Source organism: Mchenga conophoros, linkage group LG11 (genome assembly GCF_057382185.1).
Source record: "Mchenga conophoros isolate Kocher_MC1m ecotype Shallow Benthic linkage group LG11, M_conophoros_male_GT1.1, whole genome shotgun sequence".
Lineage (NCBI taxonomy): Eukaryota > Metazoa > Chordata > Actinopteri > Cichliformes > Cichlidae > Mchenga > Mchenga conophoros.
The window spans coordinates 37,896,115-37,916,999 of NC_140536.1; the positions used below are offsets into that span (position 1 = coordinate 37,896,115).

Consider the following 20,885-nt stretch of genomic DNA (forward strand, 5'->3'; position numbering starts at 1 on the left):
ACGAAACGAATCAAATCAACAGGAATAATTTCACGTTTCATTGAAACGTCTGTTTTAAATGTGGCTCAAGGAAAACACAGAAATTAGCTCGCCGACCTGATCGCAGACGTTTTCAGCCTGACTAAATGCTCACAGAGACTGCAGCTTCGCTTTGTTTCTAAGTGAAGTTCTGCCAACTGTGAGTAAATGCCAGTCAGATAGCAGAGTGGCAACAGGCAGCCATCTGCTGTCATTACCAAAGTTTGTGCTGAAACAAAGTTTTCAGCTCGAGAAAAACGTTGGAGTCGGGCTCCAGACGCAGCATCTCTTATTAAAATCACCTAAATTCAGTCTGCGCTATAATGAAAAGATAAATCCACACATAATGCAGTCCAAGGGAATCTACGTGTTGTTTGGTGTTTTGTTAAGAGCTAAAGAATCCGATGAACAGACAGATTTTCCACCTGCTGTTGGTCTCATTAAAAACTGAAGTCGGGAAGTCTGTCAGCTGAGCCTCATTGTGGATTTCCTTCCGACTGTTTTCAGTTTCCTGCAGGGAAGTAAAAATGTGTTGGAAGAGTTTTAACACACTTATCTGAAGAAGATGATGAGGAGAAGGAGCCAAGTGGGTGATGAAACAATCAGCTCGGATGACTGCGGAAAGTCAGGAAAAGCCTCCTCCTCACCATCGTCTTTGTTTCTGCCAGCAGCGTCAGTTCTGCCAGCTCGTTCAGCAGCCAGATGGCTGACGGAGCACCGCAGGTTTTTAACGGGCCTGGAAGAAGCAGTTCTGGCACACGAGGCGGCAGAGGGGCGAGATTTCACTCCGTAATGAAGTAAAACAGCTTCTTTTTTATCCTGCTGATAGCACAGGTTTGATTTTTAACAGCAGGAGAGGTTTTCATGCTGGAACTGAAGTGGGAACATGGTTCAGGAGCAGTATTTAAACACATTAAAGAATATGTTAACAGCTTGGCATGTCCCGGAAAATCCTGAAAAAAGGAAAACTGATCATCGCCTAAAAGCTGCAAGAAAATCAGATCCAGCACGAAGAGTAGGCTTGAACAAAGCTTTAAAAACGAGCAGGTGAGACACACAAAAGACAAAATTCAAAAAGAATTGAAAAAAGTCCACGACGGCCGGTGTCCCTGCAGGTCTTAGATCTGACCCTGGGCCAACACACCTGAAGCAAACGATTAGTTCATTACCAGGCCTCTGGAGAACTTAACATCTTGAGAAGGTAATTTAGCCATTAAATCAGCGGTGGTGGATCCAGCACACATCTAAAACCTGCAGGACACCGGCCCTCGTGGACTGGGATTGGTGACCCTGTTTTGAAGGCTCCGGAGAACCAGCAGACCTCAGCTGAGCCTGTCATGTGGGGATGTGGGGAAGAAGGACCCGGAAGCTGGACTCTTTAGTGAAGACAGTGTGTTTTACAGTGAGGTAAATAACAGATGCACACTAAATCCCCGTTGCTCCCTAGACTCCCGCGTGTGCTCCCCTCCGACGTCAGTGCTCGTGCTCCCTGCTGTCGTGTTCCTGCACACCCTGTGCGTGCCGTCCTTCTGGTTCCACCTGCAGGAAAACAGCAGAAGCAGCCGTCAACACTGACCCCACGGGCATACACGAGCTGCACTACCGTACACTGACACACGCTAACGTGGGATGTAACGCAATGATCCCGCGTCAGTGGGAGCGCCAACGCTCTCCTAAGCTCCCCGACGAGCCCTGATCAGCAGCAGGTGTGTGGCAGGGACTTCAGGTGTCATCCATCCAACAGCCACACCCGCAGACACACACAAATACACACACACACCCTGCCTACACATGCAATAAGTGGAACACAGACATGACAGCATTGTGCAGAAGACACACACATCACAAAATAATAATAATACTACTGATAATAATTATAGTCCACACTGCTCACGGACCCCGAGTCCCCGGAACCGGGTCCGTGACAGAGCCTCAGCAGCTCGGTCACCACCCGAGCTTCAACAGGTGACGGTACAAACAAACTGTTTGACCCGAGCGGGAGGAACCACGGCGAGCCTGAAGAAGTGTGACTCTGCAGGGACGGGCGAGGATTTAAGAGTCCTGAGTGCTGATGGAGGGCGTGCTGCCTGTAGCGTTTAAAGTGGGGAGATGTGGGACCTTTAATCTGCTAAGCAGCCTGGTGGCAGATGATCCACAGCAGATTTACAATAGAATAGAATAGAATGGAATAGAATAGCCCTTTATTGTCATTGTATATGTACAACAAAGTTATGGGTGGTCCACTCCACAAAAATGTCTTAATTTACAAGAAATGTCACAATTTTCTTTGTCAGACAGCTTCCTGCTGAAAACCAACCATGTATGTACAGAAGTAGCTGTGTGTATTAACACTGTGTGTGTGTGTGTGTGTGTGTGTGCACAGATCATCTCCCAGAGGAAGCTGTCCAAAGCTCTGCTCAGACCTGGAGGCACGGTGGGGAAAGCCATCATCACGGTGAGCCCCGCCCTCTCCTCCTCCCTGTTGCTTCTGTAGCGTCTCTATGGGCTCAAAATGTGGTCATAAATATTTTGTACTTGTAAATTGGTTTTGTCTGTGTAAAAAAGATTTGTGTGTAGACTTAGCCAAAAACCCTGCAAGTTACAAGTATGAATTTTGACCCTATTTTTCTTCCTTTCATCTGATTGGTCAATGTCATGTCAATCACAAATGTAACAATCCAATCAGAGAACAGATGGGTTTGGCTGTCGGAGGGGCGCTTTTTTGAACTGCAGGTCTTTGAAGGGAATAAATGCCCTTTTACATGCCAGCCCAGCGTTTTCCTTCATCACCACGAAGGAAAACAGTCTGTGGTCGTCCGAGTTTGGTGATTTTTATGTCACAGGACTACGTGTTTAATACTAATACAGTGTTTTGGAAATGACAGTCTTCGGCTACGTCCACACGTACACGAGTATTTTTGAAAACGCAGATTTTCCGTTTTCGTCTTAAAAAATAATCCCGTCCACACATAAAGGCAGAAATGAAGGAAAACGCTGCTATGAACATGCCAAAGCAGCAGGTGGCGCTATATTCCTAACCGTGTAGAAATGTTGGCCAATCAGAAGTCTAGAAGCCTCGGTGGGAAAAAGTAAACAAAGCTGGGGCATAGAAGCAGAACCGAGTCGTCTGTGTGGAGGGACAGTAACTGTGTGTATATGTAAGCATTTAAACACTGCAGAGAGTAGAATTAACAGTATTGTAGAAATTCATTTCACCGAAACAATAACGTGGCGCACAGTGTGACGTCACAAAAGGCGCACACCTTTGACGCTGCGTTTTTTTCCGTTTTTCTCGTCCACACGTAAACGCAAAAACTGCGTTTTCAAAAATATCCACCCTGGCCGGAGTTTTTAAAAATCTCAGTTTTCAGTGACCAAAAACGCCGTTTACGTGCGGACAGAAGGTGCAAACGCATAGAAAAATCTGCGTTTTCAAAAATACCCGGGTACGTGTGGACGTAGCCTTCATTACAAAGCTTTCTTCGTTATGAATTAGCATAGATGTTTTTATTGAACATTTGAAGAACCAGCAAAAAAAACTAACTCTTGTAGAGGACAAAGTCAGAGATAGAAACTACAGGTGCATCTAGTGCAGGTAGAGCTGCTGCAAAAACCCAGAGCCCAGCAGATCGTTACATTTGTGATTGACATGACATTGACCAATCAGATGAAAGGAAGAAAAATAGGGTCAAAATTCGTACTTGTAACTTGCAGGGTTTTTTTTGGCTAAGTCCACACACAAATTCTTTTCACACATACGAAACTGATTTACAAGTACAAAATATTTATGACCACATTTTGAGCCCATACGTCTCCTCCTCCTCTCACGGGGTTTTTCTCTGTCAGCTCTTTCCTCTCTGTGAATTTAAAGTTTGTTTCTGTGCCGTTTACACTTCGTGACTGCCAGACATTAAAGCCTCCATCAGACGGGGATTTTCATTGGTGTTCTGGTCGCAGCTCTGATAGCAGGGATCCTCTCAGCTGGACCGAGGACGGCCGGCGTCTGCTCCTCACACAGATTTGCTCCTTTATTTATCCCCAAATTCACAGCTGGAAAATCCCCCTCTGATGTTCCTCTTCACCTCTGTGCACACATGAAATGCTTCATGGGGATTTATTTCAAAGGGATTTCAGTGCAGGAAGAAGCTGCAGTTACAGAAAATTAAAGCTTTTGTTGCGTTTCCTTCGCCCCTCCCTCCTTTTGATCCTGTCCCCTTCTGTCCTGTCTCCTTTTCCCCCTCCTATCCTCTTCCCCTGTTTCCTCTTCTTTCCGTCTGCAGATGAACTCTGTGTTTTCATGAAGATAAACGGTGTGTTTGTGTTGTTTGCATGTGTGTAGCGATGTGACATCTCTCCACGTGTGATCTGTGATCAGCTGTTGTCTGAATGCCATCTGTCACCATGTAAACATGTCAGCAATTCAGCAGGAAACCGACGTTTATGATAAACGTTCATCAGGTTTGAGATCTCTGGTTTTATCAGGACTGGTGAGTTATTCAGTTGATTGGAGGCCTTGTTAGCCTGATGTTGGTCTATAAATGCGTCTCTTCCTCATTAGTCAAACAACATATTTCACCCTGCCCAGGAAATGAGCTGTGATGCTTTCAGTCTGTGGGTTCAATTTGCTCAGCTGTTTGTTTATCTGCTTCGTAATATGTCGTCTTAATGAATTTTGCAGGGATTATGTTGTTGGGCCTTTTTCATGTTTACAGCTGGATTTGACTTACGCTGACGGTCAGAATGCACGCTGCATTGCTGGCTGTGCTCGGGCTGCGCCGTGCTTTATCCAGCTAGAAGCTGCTGAGGTGCAGCTGCTCAGGAACTGTAGTGATGCTTTCAGACAAACTGCTCTCCTCACGTCTGTTTATCCTGGCAGAAGCTCAACACTCGCGTCAGAATTTTCCACAAACTGCTAAAAGTAGCAGAGAGACACAGACTAAGGAAAGCAGTATGTAGATGTCCGATGTCCCCACTAAGATGCAAAAACGTCTGTTTGTTTTGAGCATTGTGTGTTTTGACCTCGGGGTGAATTTGCTGTGATGTCCACTCCTCAGACGTCTGGCACGTTAACTTCAAATACTTGGCTTTCTAAGCGTTCCCACATGGACGGGCATCAACATCTGCTTCTCTGAGATCATCGCTAAAGTCTGTCCTCCTTGGAACTGTTAACACATCCGAATGATTCAGACCAACAAACATTTACAGAGGAGCTCACACTGACAGAGGAACACTTAAGTTAAGTCCCTCTGCCTGGCTGCAGGGAGCCTGTGCTTAGTTTTTCACAGTGTTTCTGCATTTTGACTTAACTTTTGTTAAAAAATGTTACAATGTGTCATGTGTTGGTTATTTTTTATTGCCCTAAGACATGTAAGGACGTCTTATGTCCTGACATGCAAAATATGCACTTCCTGTTTCACTAACCAGTCCAGAACATGATGTCAGTGTTGGTGTGGAGTACAGGAAATGAGCCCAAGTAAAAATGAAGGCGAGCTGTTTATTGGCTCATTCAAAACTGAACAAATCCACAAAACCCAGCAGAGCAGAGAAAGCAGCAGCAGCTCAGACAGGTGAAGACAGCAGAGGTGGAGCAGGTGGTCGGTAAGGATGGGAAAACAGGAAAGACAACGTAACCTTCAACCTGTGTTGGAGAGCAATGGAGTGTCAGGGACGTGCGGCTCTTTAAATCACCATGGCAACGTATGCTGAACACATGTCCTGGTCTGGAGCACGTTATGTTCTCTTCACCTTACAGTGCAAAGCACCTCGAGGTGACAGCTGGTATGATCTGCTGCTAAATAAATAACAGTGAACTGGACTGTGTGCAGCACGAGTGCCGGCTTCCACCAGGTTAGACTTTATGCTCATCTCAGCCGTTCCTCTGAGAGCGTCTGATGAAGCAGTCGATGCTCAGATGATCCGTTTTCTGTAGAGGAAGAGGAATGAGTGCCAAACTGCCTTTTTATGTGACTGAAGCAGAGACAGCATCATCACTGACTGGATGTTTCAGAGCAGCTCACACAAAGAAAGCTGTGAAACTTCATAGTTTACTCCTCAGGAAGTAGCACACAGGCAGGCACGGCCAGACGGGTGAGAGGTCTGAAAATGGAAGCCAAAACTCAACAACTCCACATCAGTCAAACAACAATGAAACCAGGATTCAAAAATACAAAGCCCCGAGAGCCTGACATCACATGGCTCCACCCTCTGATCAGCTGTATGCTAAACGAGGAGCTGGAGTCACTCCGGTGCACAAACTATGAAATTATTGTGTAAGAAAAGAAAGTCGGACCCTGAAACTCTGTTGGTGCTTTATGCATAAAGAGGATTTGAAACTAATGACTGAAACTCCTGAGAAAACGGCTTACTACGCCTGTTATACAGTCACACGTTGCTGCAGTCATTGGAGTCGCCCCCTGCTGGTCACTAGCAGTAATGCATGTGTACACTTAGCTTCACTTCTTAGAAGCAGAAGCTGCGTCTGCAGAGCGGCTGTCATCGGAAACCTTCTGCTGTTCTGCACTAAACCTGCCGCCCAGGTGTGGCAGCATCACGTTACCATGACAACAGGCCGTATAGCCACACTTTTTTATAACTTCGTCTGGGTTTATGCAGCGGGACAGTGACAACGCTGCCCGCATCAGGAAATGCTGGAAGTCGCAGCTTTAACCTGTAAAGGTTTCCCTGTGTGTCTGCAAGCATTAGACTCCAGAACGTTGTTTTTCTGATTCTCCACGTGCTGCATTTTCATCTGCAGCAGCGCGCGCACTTTCCCCGTTAGCCTGACTGAGCACTTTCAGCCTTTTGCTTTACATTTCCTCGACTTTGATGCTAAAAGTTGCTCATTGTTTTGGAGGAGCTCCCAGAGCAGGGTGGCTCGTTTGATCTCACAGAGTCTGATCTGAATATTCAGAGTTTGTTGTTGAGTTGATGGCTGCACCCTGGCTTCATAATGAGGCTCTTATCAAAGGGAAAATGTGCTTTCAGATCACAGCAGAGGAGCTGACGGGCAACGACGACTACATCGAGCTCTCCTTCAGCGCCAGGAAGCTGGATGATAAGGTAAAAACTGCACCTGGACCAGGACCCCCCACTTACCTCCTGAATGTCTTTCTCTTTATTTTGTCCAACAATTTAATAAATGTCACTTTTCAATTCTTTTGTTTGTTTGTTTGGTTGATTTTTTTTGTAAATAGAATTTTAATTAAATTCTATAATAAGGTAAGAAGGGCATGGGCAGTGTTTGGGCTGCGGCTCTGTTTAGTTTATGTTTTTTTATGTCAGACGTTACCTCAGTGACATGCGAATTTATCGTCTAATGCTAGTTAGCTTGATTAGCAAGCTGCTTATTTATTTATTGATGCAACGCACAGATGCTTCGCTAATTAGTGCAAAGTAACTAAAAAATAAAACCACTGAATAAGATTCAACTCCAAAATACAAAATTTTAGGATTTAAGAATTATAATGTTTGTAAGATAAATACATTAAAAGCCTCCTGCAGGACACATTATGTCCAGTTTAAGTAATCCTAGGATTGGATGAGGCTCCACCTGCGGAAACCTTCCTATTAAAGTGACTGAATTATCAAGTTGGAGGACCTCACCACTCTCTGCGAACTGTTATAAATGGGGAAAGTCTCCATAAAGTTTACTTCTGCTGCAATTTTTAAACATGGGGGAGTATGGGGACGGACTCACTGCTGGAGCCTCTGGTGGACGTTAGAGGAACTGCAGGTATTGGCTTCTTTTTCAGCAGTTTGCAGAACATCTGCACCAGCTCAGCTGCAGCGTTTCAAAGTACATAATATAAATACAACAACAAACAGAACTTTGGAAAGCTAAGTGTACTCTAAGTAGTTATAGTGCGTCTGCCCCATACACCACACGGTCACAGGAAGACCTTTTTAGTTTAGGTTAAATGATGAAAAGTAAAAAACATAAATAGTTTTTGATGCATGTATCAGTGTTTTGCATTAATGAGAAATGACACATCCTGATAGCATTGTGTGGGGTTACAGTACTCAGAGCTCACAGGGCTAACATTCAAACAGCCACCGTGAACATGAGTGGGAGTCATCAGTCACTGCAGGAGTCTCAGGCGTGGCGGGCTCTGAAACCCACGCCACAGAGTGTAACCACAGCATCAGTGAAGTAATGATCACAGCGACAGGGTAAACATCACAAGCCTGAGAGTCGCTGACGCTTTCTGTACTTACTGAATGAAAGCATTACTCAGTGGTTACGTTCATAACGCAACACAATCACCTCTGTCAGCAGATTTTAAAACGTTTCATGTTAAAGCAAACTAAAAACAAAGAAAAGAAACAAGACGCATTTAAAAACTGATCCAAGTCTGGAGACGTCAGTAAAAATCCAGAAGACAGAAACTCCGCAGAGGAAAACAGACAAAGGAGTTTTAATTATTACGATTATTTAAACCTTTAAACATTCATAATGTGATTTCTTTTTTTTTGAACAGGGGAAAATAATCAATATAATTACATACAGGAAGTCCAATCCAAAACAGGACATCAGCCAACTATCAAAGTAAAGCAGAGACAGCTGCACACCAAACACAACGACAGAGGCAGAAAACACAGAAACACCAGAATAACCAGAAAATCACAACACAATCTATCACTAACACTACTGATCAGAATGATATTGGTAAAACTGAACCTCATCACTAGAACAACAACTAAGAAGTGAAAACAGGAACCAAAAGCGTCTAATATCACAAAAACTTATTAAAACTTCACTGAAACCAAACCAGGTTTTTATAACTTACCTGTTTATTATTGTGGGCGTGGCCTCTTTGCCTGACAGATGGGTCCCGACACTGAGACGTCTGAATGTTGTTGTGCCCTGGAGCATGTTAATGTAATCACATTACACAGATAATGTGCAGCTTTAGCTTTCCGATCCATGACCGTGGATTCAGCTTGCTGACTAAGCTAGCTATGGTTAGCTGATATTGTTAGCCTCGTGCTCATTTTAGCTCCAATAAACCAACATGTGACAGCAACAACTCTAAACTCAAGGATCCAAAATGTCCACAAACCATCTGGTGGCTACGTCCATCTTTTATATCCAGTCTGTGCTGGTTTGGAAACAGACTGTGGACAAACACCAGGGGGCGCTGCATGTAAAGCCAGTATGAACATGATCAGACTGGATGTCCCGACTGTGTCTCTGGTGTTTGCAGTGAACTCTGCGTTTGTACTTTTAGGACTTCTTCAGTAAATCGGATCCGTTCCTGGAGATCCACAGACTGAACGATGACGCCACGCTGCAGCTCGTCTACAGAACGGAGGTACAAACACACATCGACACACTCGCGTCCTCCACTCACACAAACACCACCGTTAACATTAAAGGCTGAATTATTCAAACTGGATTCAACACATCATCCTATCAAAAACAGTGGAATACAGCAGTCCACTTGTTTACTATTATTAATAATAATAATGCTTCGTGGTTAGTTTTGGTGTCATAAAAGTCATGTTTTGTAATCTGGTTCATGGTTCTTCATGTGAACAGTGAGTTCAACTTTAACTTGTTTCTACGACTTTGCTTAGATGGACTTTGGTGACCTGGTAGGTGAATGTTCCCCCAGAGGTATTTCTTGGCTGACTCATTGTGTTGATCTGATTTTCAGCCTTCTGTGTGTCTGCTGTGTCTCTTTGGGTCATGCAAGCTTTGCACTCTCCACCTCCCTCGGTGGGATTCAGGCGGACGGAGAGTTGGAAAAGACAACATATACTCGAAAGAGAGAAACTTGCTTCTGAGAGCATTAAAGCTCTCAGTCAATGCAGTTTTGTTTATATATATGTAAGCTGCTGAGTCGTTAGCTGTAGCTGCACAGCTGGGATTCCTCTCATCCGTCAGCACATTGAGATTTTTCAACAGGTCCCACAGAGCAACAGTCCTCCCCAGCTGACAGCAGGGACATCCTTTCTGATTACTTCCTCCCGTCTCCAATTTAGCTCCTTGCCTGCGGCTCAGTGTGAAAAAAGCAGGCCGCTGTCAGGCAACAAGTTTCCCTGGATGGAGGCTGTGCTTCCATCACATGATCGTAGAAGGTCATGCAACAAGTTGACAGCTGCTTCCAGCTCCCAGCTGCTTCACCCTGCGTGGTTATTATAAAGCTGGAGAGCAGGGTTCGACATAACCAGTGGCCCCATAAAAGCTGCTGATTGGCCAGCTGCTGGGCAGGGAGTGTTTCCACCAATCAGTTTGGAGCAAGCCCTCAGTACCAAAAAGTTTCTTTCTTGCAGTCAGCTGTCGGTTTGCACATTTAAGGAAGTCTCTGACCTTATCGCTCTTAGTGGCATGGAAACACGAGGAGAGCGTTTCTCTTACACCTGTGAGTAAATGAAATCCAGGCAGACTTAAATGAGCCAAAGATGGAAGAAAAATGTGTTAAAGCATCATTTTAATTAACACAACACACACTTCCAGGAAACACACCAGGCTGGAAAAGCGAGGATGACTCCTTTCAGCCAGCGGTTCTCCTCAGAGCTGCTGCAGGTTTACACCGTTTAGGACGCAGCAGGACGCAGCGCTCCGCTGAGACGCAGCGCGAGCTGTTTTTAGACCTGACCTTGCTCTGTGTTTGTCTCTCTCAGACCATCATGAATAATCTCAATCCTGTGTGGAAAACCTTCAAAGTTTCCCTCAACTCGCTCTGCAGCGGAGACCATGAACGCAAACTGCAGGTACTCACACACACGCACGCACGCACACTTTGACTAAAGATCACAGTCCACCACACACACATTCCCACAGCTCCTTATTCCTCACAGCCACTGGCCTGTGGGAGGAACCCACTCAGGAACAAGCAGAACACAGAAACCTGTGAACATCATTTCCAGAGACCTTTCACTGACAGTTAAACGGTGTTAAAACCAACAGTTTTTGCACGTTTTGCTGAAACTGAACTCGATTTGGAGAAACATCAAAGTCATTAGACGCTCTGCTGTTCATCCGCTCTGCAAGCAAACCAAAGGTCATGACCCTGACCACAAACAAAGTAACAATCTGTCCTTTGAAGTTTTAACAGTTATATGTAAAGTCTATAAAATGAGGCAAATTGATGCTAATTAGTGTTGAGCGAGCTGGATTCTCTTCAGGCCTCTGACCGTCACAAAAGGAGCTTATTGATGATTTTTGGCTCACCTGCACTTTCATATAGACAAAGAAAAAATTGAACCTCCGAGGAAGTCAAGGAGGATTGTAGGATTTCATCCAACTATGATCACACATCACACTGCGAGACGGAAACTGACACATCAGTGCTGAACAGCAACAATTCCCTTAAGGCAGGATGGACAGATAGATGGAGAAGGCTACGTTCACACTGCAAATCCGACTTTTCTGACCCTCTGCGACACATCTAAATGGCCTGTATTTATATAGCGCTGTACTAGTCCCTAAGGACCCCAAAGTGCTTTACACATCCTGTCATCCACCCATCCACACATTCACACACTGGTGATGGCAGCTACATTGTAGCCACAGCCACCCTGGGGCGCACTGACAGAGGCGAGGCTGCCGGACACTGGCGCCACCGGGCCCTCTGATCTATCCGATCGTGCTATGACAGGGTGAACGGCACAAATCCGATATTTTCAAATCCAACCTGGGTCACTTTGGTATGTGGTGCTGAATCTGATACATATCCGATGTTTCAGAAAGCGGCTGCTGTTTGATGGTCATGTCGCATTAAATCCGTCACTGACACAAGACAGACGCCGATTATCAGCCTCTGCACGGAGGTAGCAGCCACTGCTCAAACACACGATGAACTATTTACAAGAATTTATTCACAGAAATTAGATTCAAGGTTAACACAAGAATTTACACGAGTAGAAGCGACACAGGGCAGGGGACCGTGGGAGATCGAGGCCAGGAACTGATTAATCACGGGGAGGCACAAAGAGAGCGACAGAACGGAAACTTGGCAGGTTTAGACAGTCTTGATCTGAGGGAGGCGTCCATGAGAGTGTCGTATGTGGGGAGATAACACGTTGAGATGTGGAGGTCCTGTTCCCCTGAGGGCATGATATGACAGGCAGGAGGGCAGGCAGGTAATCGAGCTGATCATTGGGCAGACTGTAGAGGAGAAAGCAAACTGAAGCAGCGCCAAAGAGTGAACACAGCAGGAGGTGAATCCGGTGGAACGCCAAAGGCAGCAGGACGAACTGGGGAGGACTGGAAGGAAGTGCTGGTTTATAAACCGTCCTGCTGATTGAATGAGGCGCAGGCGAGATGATGGAAGCTCCGCCTCCGAGGACGGATCCTGGGATACAGCCCACACAGACAGGAAAACAGACAGTTATCACTGAGTGATTTTTCCTTCTCGTCGTTTGTCTGGACCCGACGTCGAGACTACACATGGAGCAAAGAGTCCTGGGAGATGTTTCATCATAAAGCCAGACTTTGATCTTCTGACAGCTGATGAAAGGACAAAAACCTATTTTTATAAATGTCTCCATGTGGCTGCAGTCAGAGCTGCTTTTACTTCCACTGCTGAGTTCGTCCCTGTGCTGCGACCCTGTGCACGCTCGTCATGTCCTCACAGGTTGCAAGTGCACACAGTCTGCTGTCTCTTGTGTCAGTCGATGGATGTTGTGGCTCCAGTCTAAATGCAGACGTCTGATTGGCTGCAGCAGCAGGTCAAACTTCAGTCAGCAGGGAAACAAAACTTTTCATTCTTTGTTTATTCGAGTTTTATTGGCTGCTGGAATTTTTGCACATTTCCAAACTAACTTTGCATCGACTGCTTCACCGAGTCTCCTGCATCTTTTCTGTTGCTTGTAACCTGAAACTACGGCTCCGTTTGTCCCAGAGACGGGAGGTTTTTACCTGACAGAGCCGAGTGACTCCAGAGGAACACATCCATCATCGCTCTTCCTGCCCTCTATTCACTATCCACCATTTTTGACCCGAATTTCCTTCAATCAGTCACGGGGGCCAGAGGCTGGACCCCTGTCAGCAGCACAGAGATGAGGTTTGAGGAGGTCAGCCACCTCCAGTGAAATGATCAGCAGCAGGACAGCGGGATGTCCCGAGGGGAAATGGATCCAAGGAAATGATGAATTTTAGATTGCTGCAGACTGGGGGAGGGCTCCTGTGATCAGAGGGCAGCCTGTGCTTCCAGTTCCAGCTTACTCCCTGCAGAAAATATAAATGTGTTTTAATAGAAACCTTTTTGTAATACGGTGTAATTCCAAAGTTTACAGTTTGTGGTTCTAATTTCTTTAATTTCACGAGGATCTCAGAGTAGAGCTGCTGCTCTTCCACGTAGAAAGGAGCCCTTTCACGTGCTTCAGGGTCTGAGTGAGGTGTTTCCAGGAGGAAGGAGATGTTTCAGGCATGTTCAGCAGCTCCTGAGAGGAGACCCGGGCCCTGCTGGAGAGATGATAACTGTGAGGAGACGAGGTCCGGGTATCTCCATTTGAATGTTGGAGCTGGAACGAGATACAAAGCAAAGAATAGATACAGTTTCTGCTAATTTATGACATTATAATCCCAAGTGTTTTCTGATAAGTGAACAACTTTAAATAAGTTTCCCCCTGAATATTTCCTCCCTCCAGTCCAGCAATCTTGCGTGCGGTTGTTCTGTCTCTGCTAAACCTCCCACAGCCGTCACACTTCACACACAGTTTTTGGAGAGGCGCCTGCAGCGGTGGGACGGTGGAGGAGTGAGTTACATGGATGACACAGAATTACAAACCAGAGCCTTTTTAATCAGCGAGATGTTTCCTTAAGGTGTCAATCACACGTAAGCAAATATTACAACTGCGCCGTTGGAAATTACTGTTGGACATGTTGATGGTAAAGTTAAGACAGGAGGAGGGAGCCGGCTCAGGTGGTACAGCGGGCTACCCACTAATTTCACAGCTGGCGGTTTAATCAGCTCCTGCTGCCCGCTGGCCTCCGGCTGGTTCAGCCGGGAGGAGAACCGGTTTACTTTTACAACAAAACATTGTTTTCTTTCTGACTGTTTCACATTAAAAGCATGACGTGCACTCACAGCCACTATGACTTACCTCCACATTTCTGTTACCTCTTCTGATTCAAATTAAAGTTCAGCAAACTGCAGTTTAGAAAATGCAGGAATTTATAAAAAAAAGATTTCAAAGTAAGAAAAAAGAGCCAGCTAATACAGACGAGGCGCCGAGGGTCAAATTATGGCAAAACACTTTTAAAAAGCTTAGCAGATAAAATGGAAACGTTGACTTTAAATCTGATCTACTCCACGCACACGGGGATTTCACTGACTGCATAAATCACAGCCACGTTTAAGACCTCCCTCACTAAAACCCTGCTTTCTTCTTAGTGGGCGAATTCTGGAAGCTTACCGAGGGGCAGCAGGCAGGCTGTTTGTGTCTTTACTTGTTAGAACTGAGCTGCGATCCTCCAGCAAGACTTTCAAAATAAAAGCGATCGCACTGTTCTCAGATTGACCAAGAAAAACTGCTACGATGCCCAAACACTGATAACACAATCTGCTATTAATGAGAAACAGGAGGAGGAGCCAGTGCACTGAAAAACAGGAAGTACTCTCAGGTGTAATCCTTACAGCTGGGGAGGAGCTGAGAATAACTCTTGAGATCAGCAAACAGGCAGGTAATATTAAAATTCACCTGCAGACATGAATCCCGTCCGAGTGGAGGTTTGTTATCGTTACCTGAAGCCATTTTCATCAGAGCCTGTGCGGCTGTCAGGTTAAAGCTGCACAGAGACGAATAGAGATGGACTTTATTAAATGGGGTCAGACAGAGGCAGGCTTATAGCTGCTGGATATCATTTAATGGGTTCCTGAAGGGAGACAAATAAAGGTGATTAATAACTGTCATCGGCAGCTTTAGCAGACTGAAGCAGGCTGTTTGCTTCATGTTGTTCTGCTTCAGGCTGAAAACCTGCTGCTTCTAAAAGCTCATTTAGCGCCGAGGCCCAGTTACTGCGCCTAAACATCCGTCATCGAGGAGAAAACCTTTCAAATTAAAATGCTGCTCTGATATTAATGTTTTATTTTTCCTGTGAGGTGAACACAGATGTGGGGGAGGTTTCTGTTACATGAACAGCCCTGTGTCTCATAGCTCCAAACACCTGGATAAAGCTCAGTGTTGTAATTATCTGTTTACAGCTGCAGTGAAAATCCACCCGAGCTGGTACGATGCAGAGACTGGCCGCACTAGCTAACTTCCTGCTAATTACATTTTAGTGCCTTTAGCCAAAAGACAGAAGAGCAGTCGTCGGCTGGGCGACGTATCACAGGCAGCGGTTCACCACTGTGACGCCCACACAGAGTTTTTGCACCAACAGGGTGATTCCCAGATTTCTGTTAGCTGAAAATGTGGAAAAGGGGGGCGTGGGAGGGCTAAAAACTATCTAGATAATAGGAACAACATCTAACGTTTATGTTCTTAAAAAATGTGAAAAATTCAGCAAAGACCTCACACAGGACTGAGGAGATTCATCTGCTGTTCACTGTTCACCCATCAGAAATGTTCTCAGAGGAAGAGCGCCTGTCAGGAAGCCATTCTTAGTGAAGAGAAGTGGGAGGAAAGGCATTCTTGGTTCAAATCATCATCAGTATGTATGGTAAATGGACCAATTCTTATATAGTGCTTCTCTGATCTACTTAAGTCCCAAAAGGTTGATTCTGTTCATCTGGACGTTTCAGTGGGAGAAATGTTTCAGGCTCAGCTGGCTGCAGGTTTCCAACCTTATGAACAGCACATTTGCACCACTGAATGAACTTTTTATAAGGTTAGGGAAACATGCAGTCAGCTGAGCATGCATCAAGATACTCTACTTAAGCACTTCATGTCTCGTGACACGTCTCATTCGCCAGTAGCATTAGAGATCTTATCAAAATTCATAGAATTACAGATGCTGAAAAGAATAGTCAGGTGTTGAGCCACCAGATGCAGTAACATCTGGAAACATCTGATTGACAGCAGCTTCATTTTTCACCGTGACAATGATCCAAACACACCGTCTGTGGAAGCATAGATAGATGAAGGTTGTTAGAATTGTACAAACAGGTTTCATTAAATCGCTGCACCTGCTGTTCATTTTTCTTACAACAGATAGAGAAGTGAGACTTGGCTCAAGATTCTTGCACAGTGCTGTTCATTAGGCAAGGTAAAGTCTTTATAGCTGCACAATAACTTATACCCTGTATTATAACATCATGAGTCCTAACTTCAATTCAATTCAACTTTATTTACACAGCGCCAAATCACAACAACAGTCGCCTCAAGGTGCTTTACATTGTAAGGTCGACCCTACAATAGTACATACAGAGAAAAACCCAACAATCATATGACCCCCTATGAGCAGCACTTTGGCGACAGTGGGAAGGAAAAACTCCCTTTTAACAGGAAGAAACCTCCAGCAGAACCAGGCTCGGGGAGGGGCGGGGCCATTTGCTGTGATTGGTTGACGTGAGAGAAGGAAGACAGGATAAAGACATGCTGTGGAAGAGAGACAGAGGTTAATAACAGATATGATTCAATGCAGAGAGGTCTGCTAATACACAGTGAGTGAAGAAGAAGTGCATCATGGGAATCCCCGGCACTTCCCCCCTAACTTAATGTTAAAAACGTTTTTGTGAAGTTGGACCCTTTACACACAAACAAGACACATCATCATCATCATCATAGTTTATTTATATAGCACTTTAAAAACACACAAGGCCGACCAAAGTGGTGAACAATAGAAACATAATAGATCCCATAAGAATAATAAATACGATAAAATAATAAACATAGCAAAAACAATAAAATACAAGTCAGTCAACCACTGAGTCAAAAGCCAGTGAATAAAAATGCGTTTTCAATCTGGATTTAAAAACCAGCACTGATGTCGATCGCCTAATGTGAAGAGGAAGATTATTCCAAAGCTTAGGACCCACGATAGAGAACGCTCGCTCTCCTCTCAGTTTCAGCCGTGATTTGGGGACTGAGAGCAACAGCTGCTCAGCTGACCGGAGCGAACGAGTGGGGACAAAGGGCTTCAGCAAATCAGACAGATACGCAGGTGCCAGACCATTGAAAGATTTAAAAACCAATAAAAGAACTTTAAAATGAATCCTAAATTCAATTGGAAGCCAGTGCAGGGAGGCCAGGACCAGAGTAATGTGCTCAAATGTCCTTCTACCAGATAAAAACCGTGCCGCAGCATTTCTGGACTAGTTGCAGGCGTGTCAGAGTGCCCGGTCCAACCCCTGTTAAAAGGGAGTTACAATAATCCAAGCGTGAGGTTATAAAAGCGTGGATAACAGTCTCCAAGTCACGCCTTGAAAGAAAAGGTTTGACCTTCGACAGACGCCTGAGTTGATAGAATGACGATTTCACCACCGCATTCACGTGGCCATCAAAGGTAAGTGCAGAGTCGGTTTTTAACCCAAGATTGGTAATCGAGCTGTTCAGGTGAGGGGTCAGAGCAGCAAGGTCAACATCAGGGATATCAGAGGAACGATTCGGGCCGAACAGAATTGCTTCCGTTTTACGTTCGTTAAAATTTAAAAAGTTTAGAGCATCCATGACTTAACATCACTAAGGCAATCAAGCAGGAGTCTAATTGGGGAGCTATCAGAACGACTGAAAGGAAAATAAAGCTGGCAATCATCAGCATATAGATGAAATGAAACTTTGTGTTTACGAAAGATCGCACCCAGTGGCAGGAGATGAAAACAGTAATGGCCCAAGAATAGATCCCTGTGGGACACCCCACGGCAGAGGGGCCACAGAGGACGATGACGAGCCCACCTTAACACAGAAGCTCCTGTTTGACAGATATGATTTTATCCACAGGAGTGCCAAGCCAGAAATGCCCACACAAAGCTGTAATCGAGAGATCAGCAGGTCGTGATCCACTGTGTCGAATGCAGCAGTCATATCTGGTAGTATAAGCGCTACGTGTTTACCACAGGCCGTCGTTACCAGGATATCGTTCATAACCTTTATGAGAGCTGTCTCTGTGCTATGAAACGGCCTAAAGTCGGACTGAAAAACTTCAAACATCTGAGAGTTGTTTAGATAATCCATCAGCTGAGTGTGAACAACCTTTTCCAAGATCTTACTCAGAAAAGGAAGTTTAGAGATGGGTCTACAGTTTGACTGAACTGAAATATCTGAGCCTGGCTTCTTAAGTTAGGGGTGAATAACTGCATGCTTAAACTCGCTTGGTACTTGACCTGACAAGAGGCTGGTATTAATTAGGTTCAGAATATGTGGTCCAACAGTAGGAAACACCTCTTTCAGAAAACGGGGATGAGCAACATCATTCGGAGAACCACACGGGTTAGCAGTTAACACAAGCTTCTCAAGTTCAGGTAGAACAATTGGTTGGAAAGCAATAAGCAAATTTAAACAGGGAACATCTCAGCCGGGTCAACAAAAGATAAAGTGGAGGGTCTCAAACCGGCAACCTTATCCACAAAGAAATTAAGAAACTTATCACACATAACCTCAGAAGACTGCAAAAGAACACGATCCTCTGCGTTCAGTACAGAATTTATGGTATTATACAAAACACGAGGGTTGTGTGAATTAACAGCAATAAGTTGTGAAAAATAGTTTTGAGTTTTTGGCGGTCTTTGCTGCCCTCTGGTAAGCTTTCCAGCTCGCCTTAAGAGCTTCCAGAGAGATGTAGAGCCTGTCCTTTTTCCATCGCCTTTCACATCTAATGGCTCGAGTAAAATCGGTTAGCCAAGGACTGGCCTTGGGTTTACACTGCCTGAGTCTTAGAGGTGCAACAACAGAGTCCAGATGAGAGAGTAATCCGTCTACGGAGGACGACTCAGAGGGACTGGACACAAGTTGTTCAAATCGCGTTGAAAAATGCTCAGCAGCATCTGAGCCGAAGGCTCGATAGCATCGCGTAGGTGCACGGACGTGGTGACAGCACTTCTTTACAGTGGGACACAGACACTCCCCTCCGACTGTCACTGTGAACATGTAAAGAGTCACGTTCACTTCCCAGCACACCTGTTCACCCCGCCCCTGCGCCGCCCCGGGAGCTCGCTGCGTCACCCCTCCTCTGCAGCCGGCCAGAGACCACACCCACGCCACAGTTTTATTTTAGTACAGATGTGAAGATATTTGACACACCTAGAAAGAATGAGTGATTTTACAACAAAGCAGCAGAAAATGATCCAAAATGCTGAAGAAAGAAGAAATACTAAAGATGAGTTATCTGCAAACTCAGGACGAAAACATTTAAGATCAGCAGGATGAGAAAGGAGCGAGCGAGCAGGAACAGCTCGCATTATTGTTGCGTGACACCGGCTGCCGGTTATCGACGTTAAAGGTGAGGCTGCTCTCTGAGACAGGACATCACAGGTCTCAGGATTTGGGTGATGCATCCTCTGAGCTGCTAATGCAGCTGAGTGAATGAAGCCGTGAGTGCGACAGCTCATTAAAACTCTCAGCGTGTCGCCTCTCAGGTAGATGAATAGAAAGCGCTGCGATCCCTTTTCCTCTCTTTAATCCCTCTTTAATGGCTCTGCTAATTTGTGCGAAGAGGAGGTTTTTACACAGCTGCTGCCGTCTCTGCTGCTGCTGATCTTCAGTATAATGAGGAGGGAAGGACACACACACACATTTACACCCAGAAATAATCAGGCTCACAGTAACGTGTGCATATAAAAGCAGATGCAGATTTACCCACACTGATCTAATTTGCTCGCACACTTGACTCCAGATGTTTGCGACTCATCCCTTCAGCAAACACAGACACGTTTTTACCAAAGTCGAGTAGTTCTTCAAAGCTTCGACGAGTGTTTGGGCTCATTACTGCCGCAGGGCGAATCCTTCTCAGAGATCAAAACAGAGGGTGGAGGATGTCTCTGAAGGATGGTCAGATTTGAGTCTGTGTGGGTTTGATGTGGGGTTGTATCGTCTTCTGTTTCTGTCACTAATCCCTGAGATTCATCAGGAAATTCAGCTTTTCCACAGTCCTCCACTGGTAGACGTCCTCTGAGCCCACAGGAGGGTTTGTACCTGTTTCTGAGGATGTTCCTGATCTTCTGATGATGAAGGTGCTCATGGCCCAGACAGTAGAATGGCTCATTTGTTGCACAGGTTCTGCAGTCGTGTCTAACTGGGAGTAGGTCAATGAGTTAAACCTGCAGAAGACAACCACACGTGGTACTTTTAAAGAGCGGGGAGCTGGTCTGCTTGGACCTCCTTCGACTCCATCGCCCACTCTTTCACGACATTAACGCTCGGGAAATTTGGGCACAGCTGAGGTTCGGGTGGGCTGAGGATCTCATCTGTGCTTTGTGTGGATGATGATGTTCAATTTGCTCATGTTTAGACTCACGCTGGTGGTCTGCAGCTGAGTGTGAAGAACTCTGATGGTGAAGTGTGGGCATGAAGGCAGCGATGTAGATCTCACCAACGGCCTCGAGCTGTGGCTGGTGAACGAAAGAATGAGATGGTTCATACAAATGATGGAGGTGAGCTTCCTCTGAAGGGCGTCTGGGCTCAGCCGTAGACACGAGCTCAGACTCCCTGAAGAGCTGGTTGGATCAGGAGACCGAGGCCCATGGTTTGTCTTTCCTTTTTCAGGTTTAGCCTCTAAACTCACCTGATTTAGTTGCTGTTAATTGCATTCATCAGTTTTCAGCTGGAAGCTTGAGGCACAGATGTGAACCACAGCTACAGGTTGGTTTAGCTGGAGAAGCTGCTGAGGAGGAGTCAGTCTGACCTCTGACATGATCAGCATCAGCGATCTGCTTCGTTCTGACGGATGACGCAGAAACATAGTCAAACCTTTTTACATGTCAGAACGTTTCTAAATCCTCAAACTTCCCGAGTGTTTCCAGGATTACAGAGCTCCTGTGTAG

The 20,885-nt window shown here is 45.4% G+C and overlaps 1 protein-coding gene across 1 annotated transcript in view; it reads left to right on the top strand.

Moving 5' to 3' along the window:
* The window catches only part of cpne4a (copine IVa), a 129,845-nt gene that overhangs the window by 49,274 nt on the left and 59,686 nt on the right, over positions 1 to 20,885 (top strand). The window contains exons 4-7 of the mRNA XM_085292851.1: positions 2,402 to 2,473; positions 7,003 to 7,077; positions 9,246 to 9,329; positions 10,645 to 10,734. Of these exons, the coding sequence (XP_085148977.1) occupies positions 2,402 to 2,473; positions 7,003 to 7,077; positions 9,246 to 9,329; positions 10,645 to 10,734 (321 nt within the window). The remainder of the gene's footprint in view (positions 1 to 2,401; positions 2,474 to 7,002; positions 7,078 to 9,245; positions 9,330 to 10,644; positions 10,735 to 20,885) is intronic.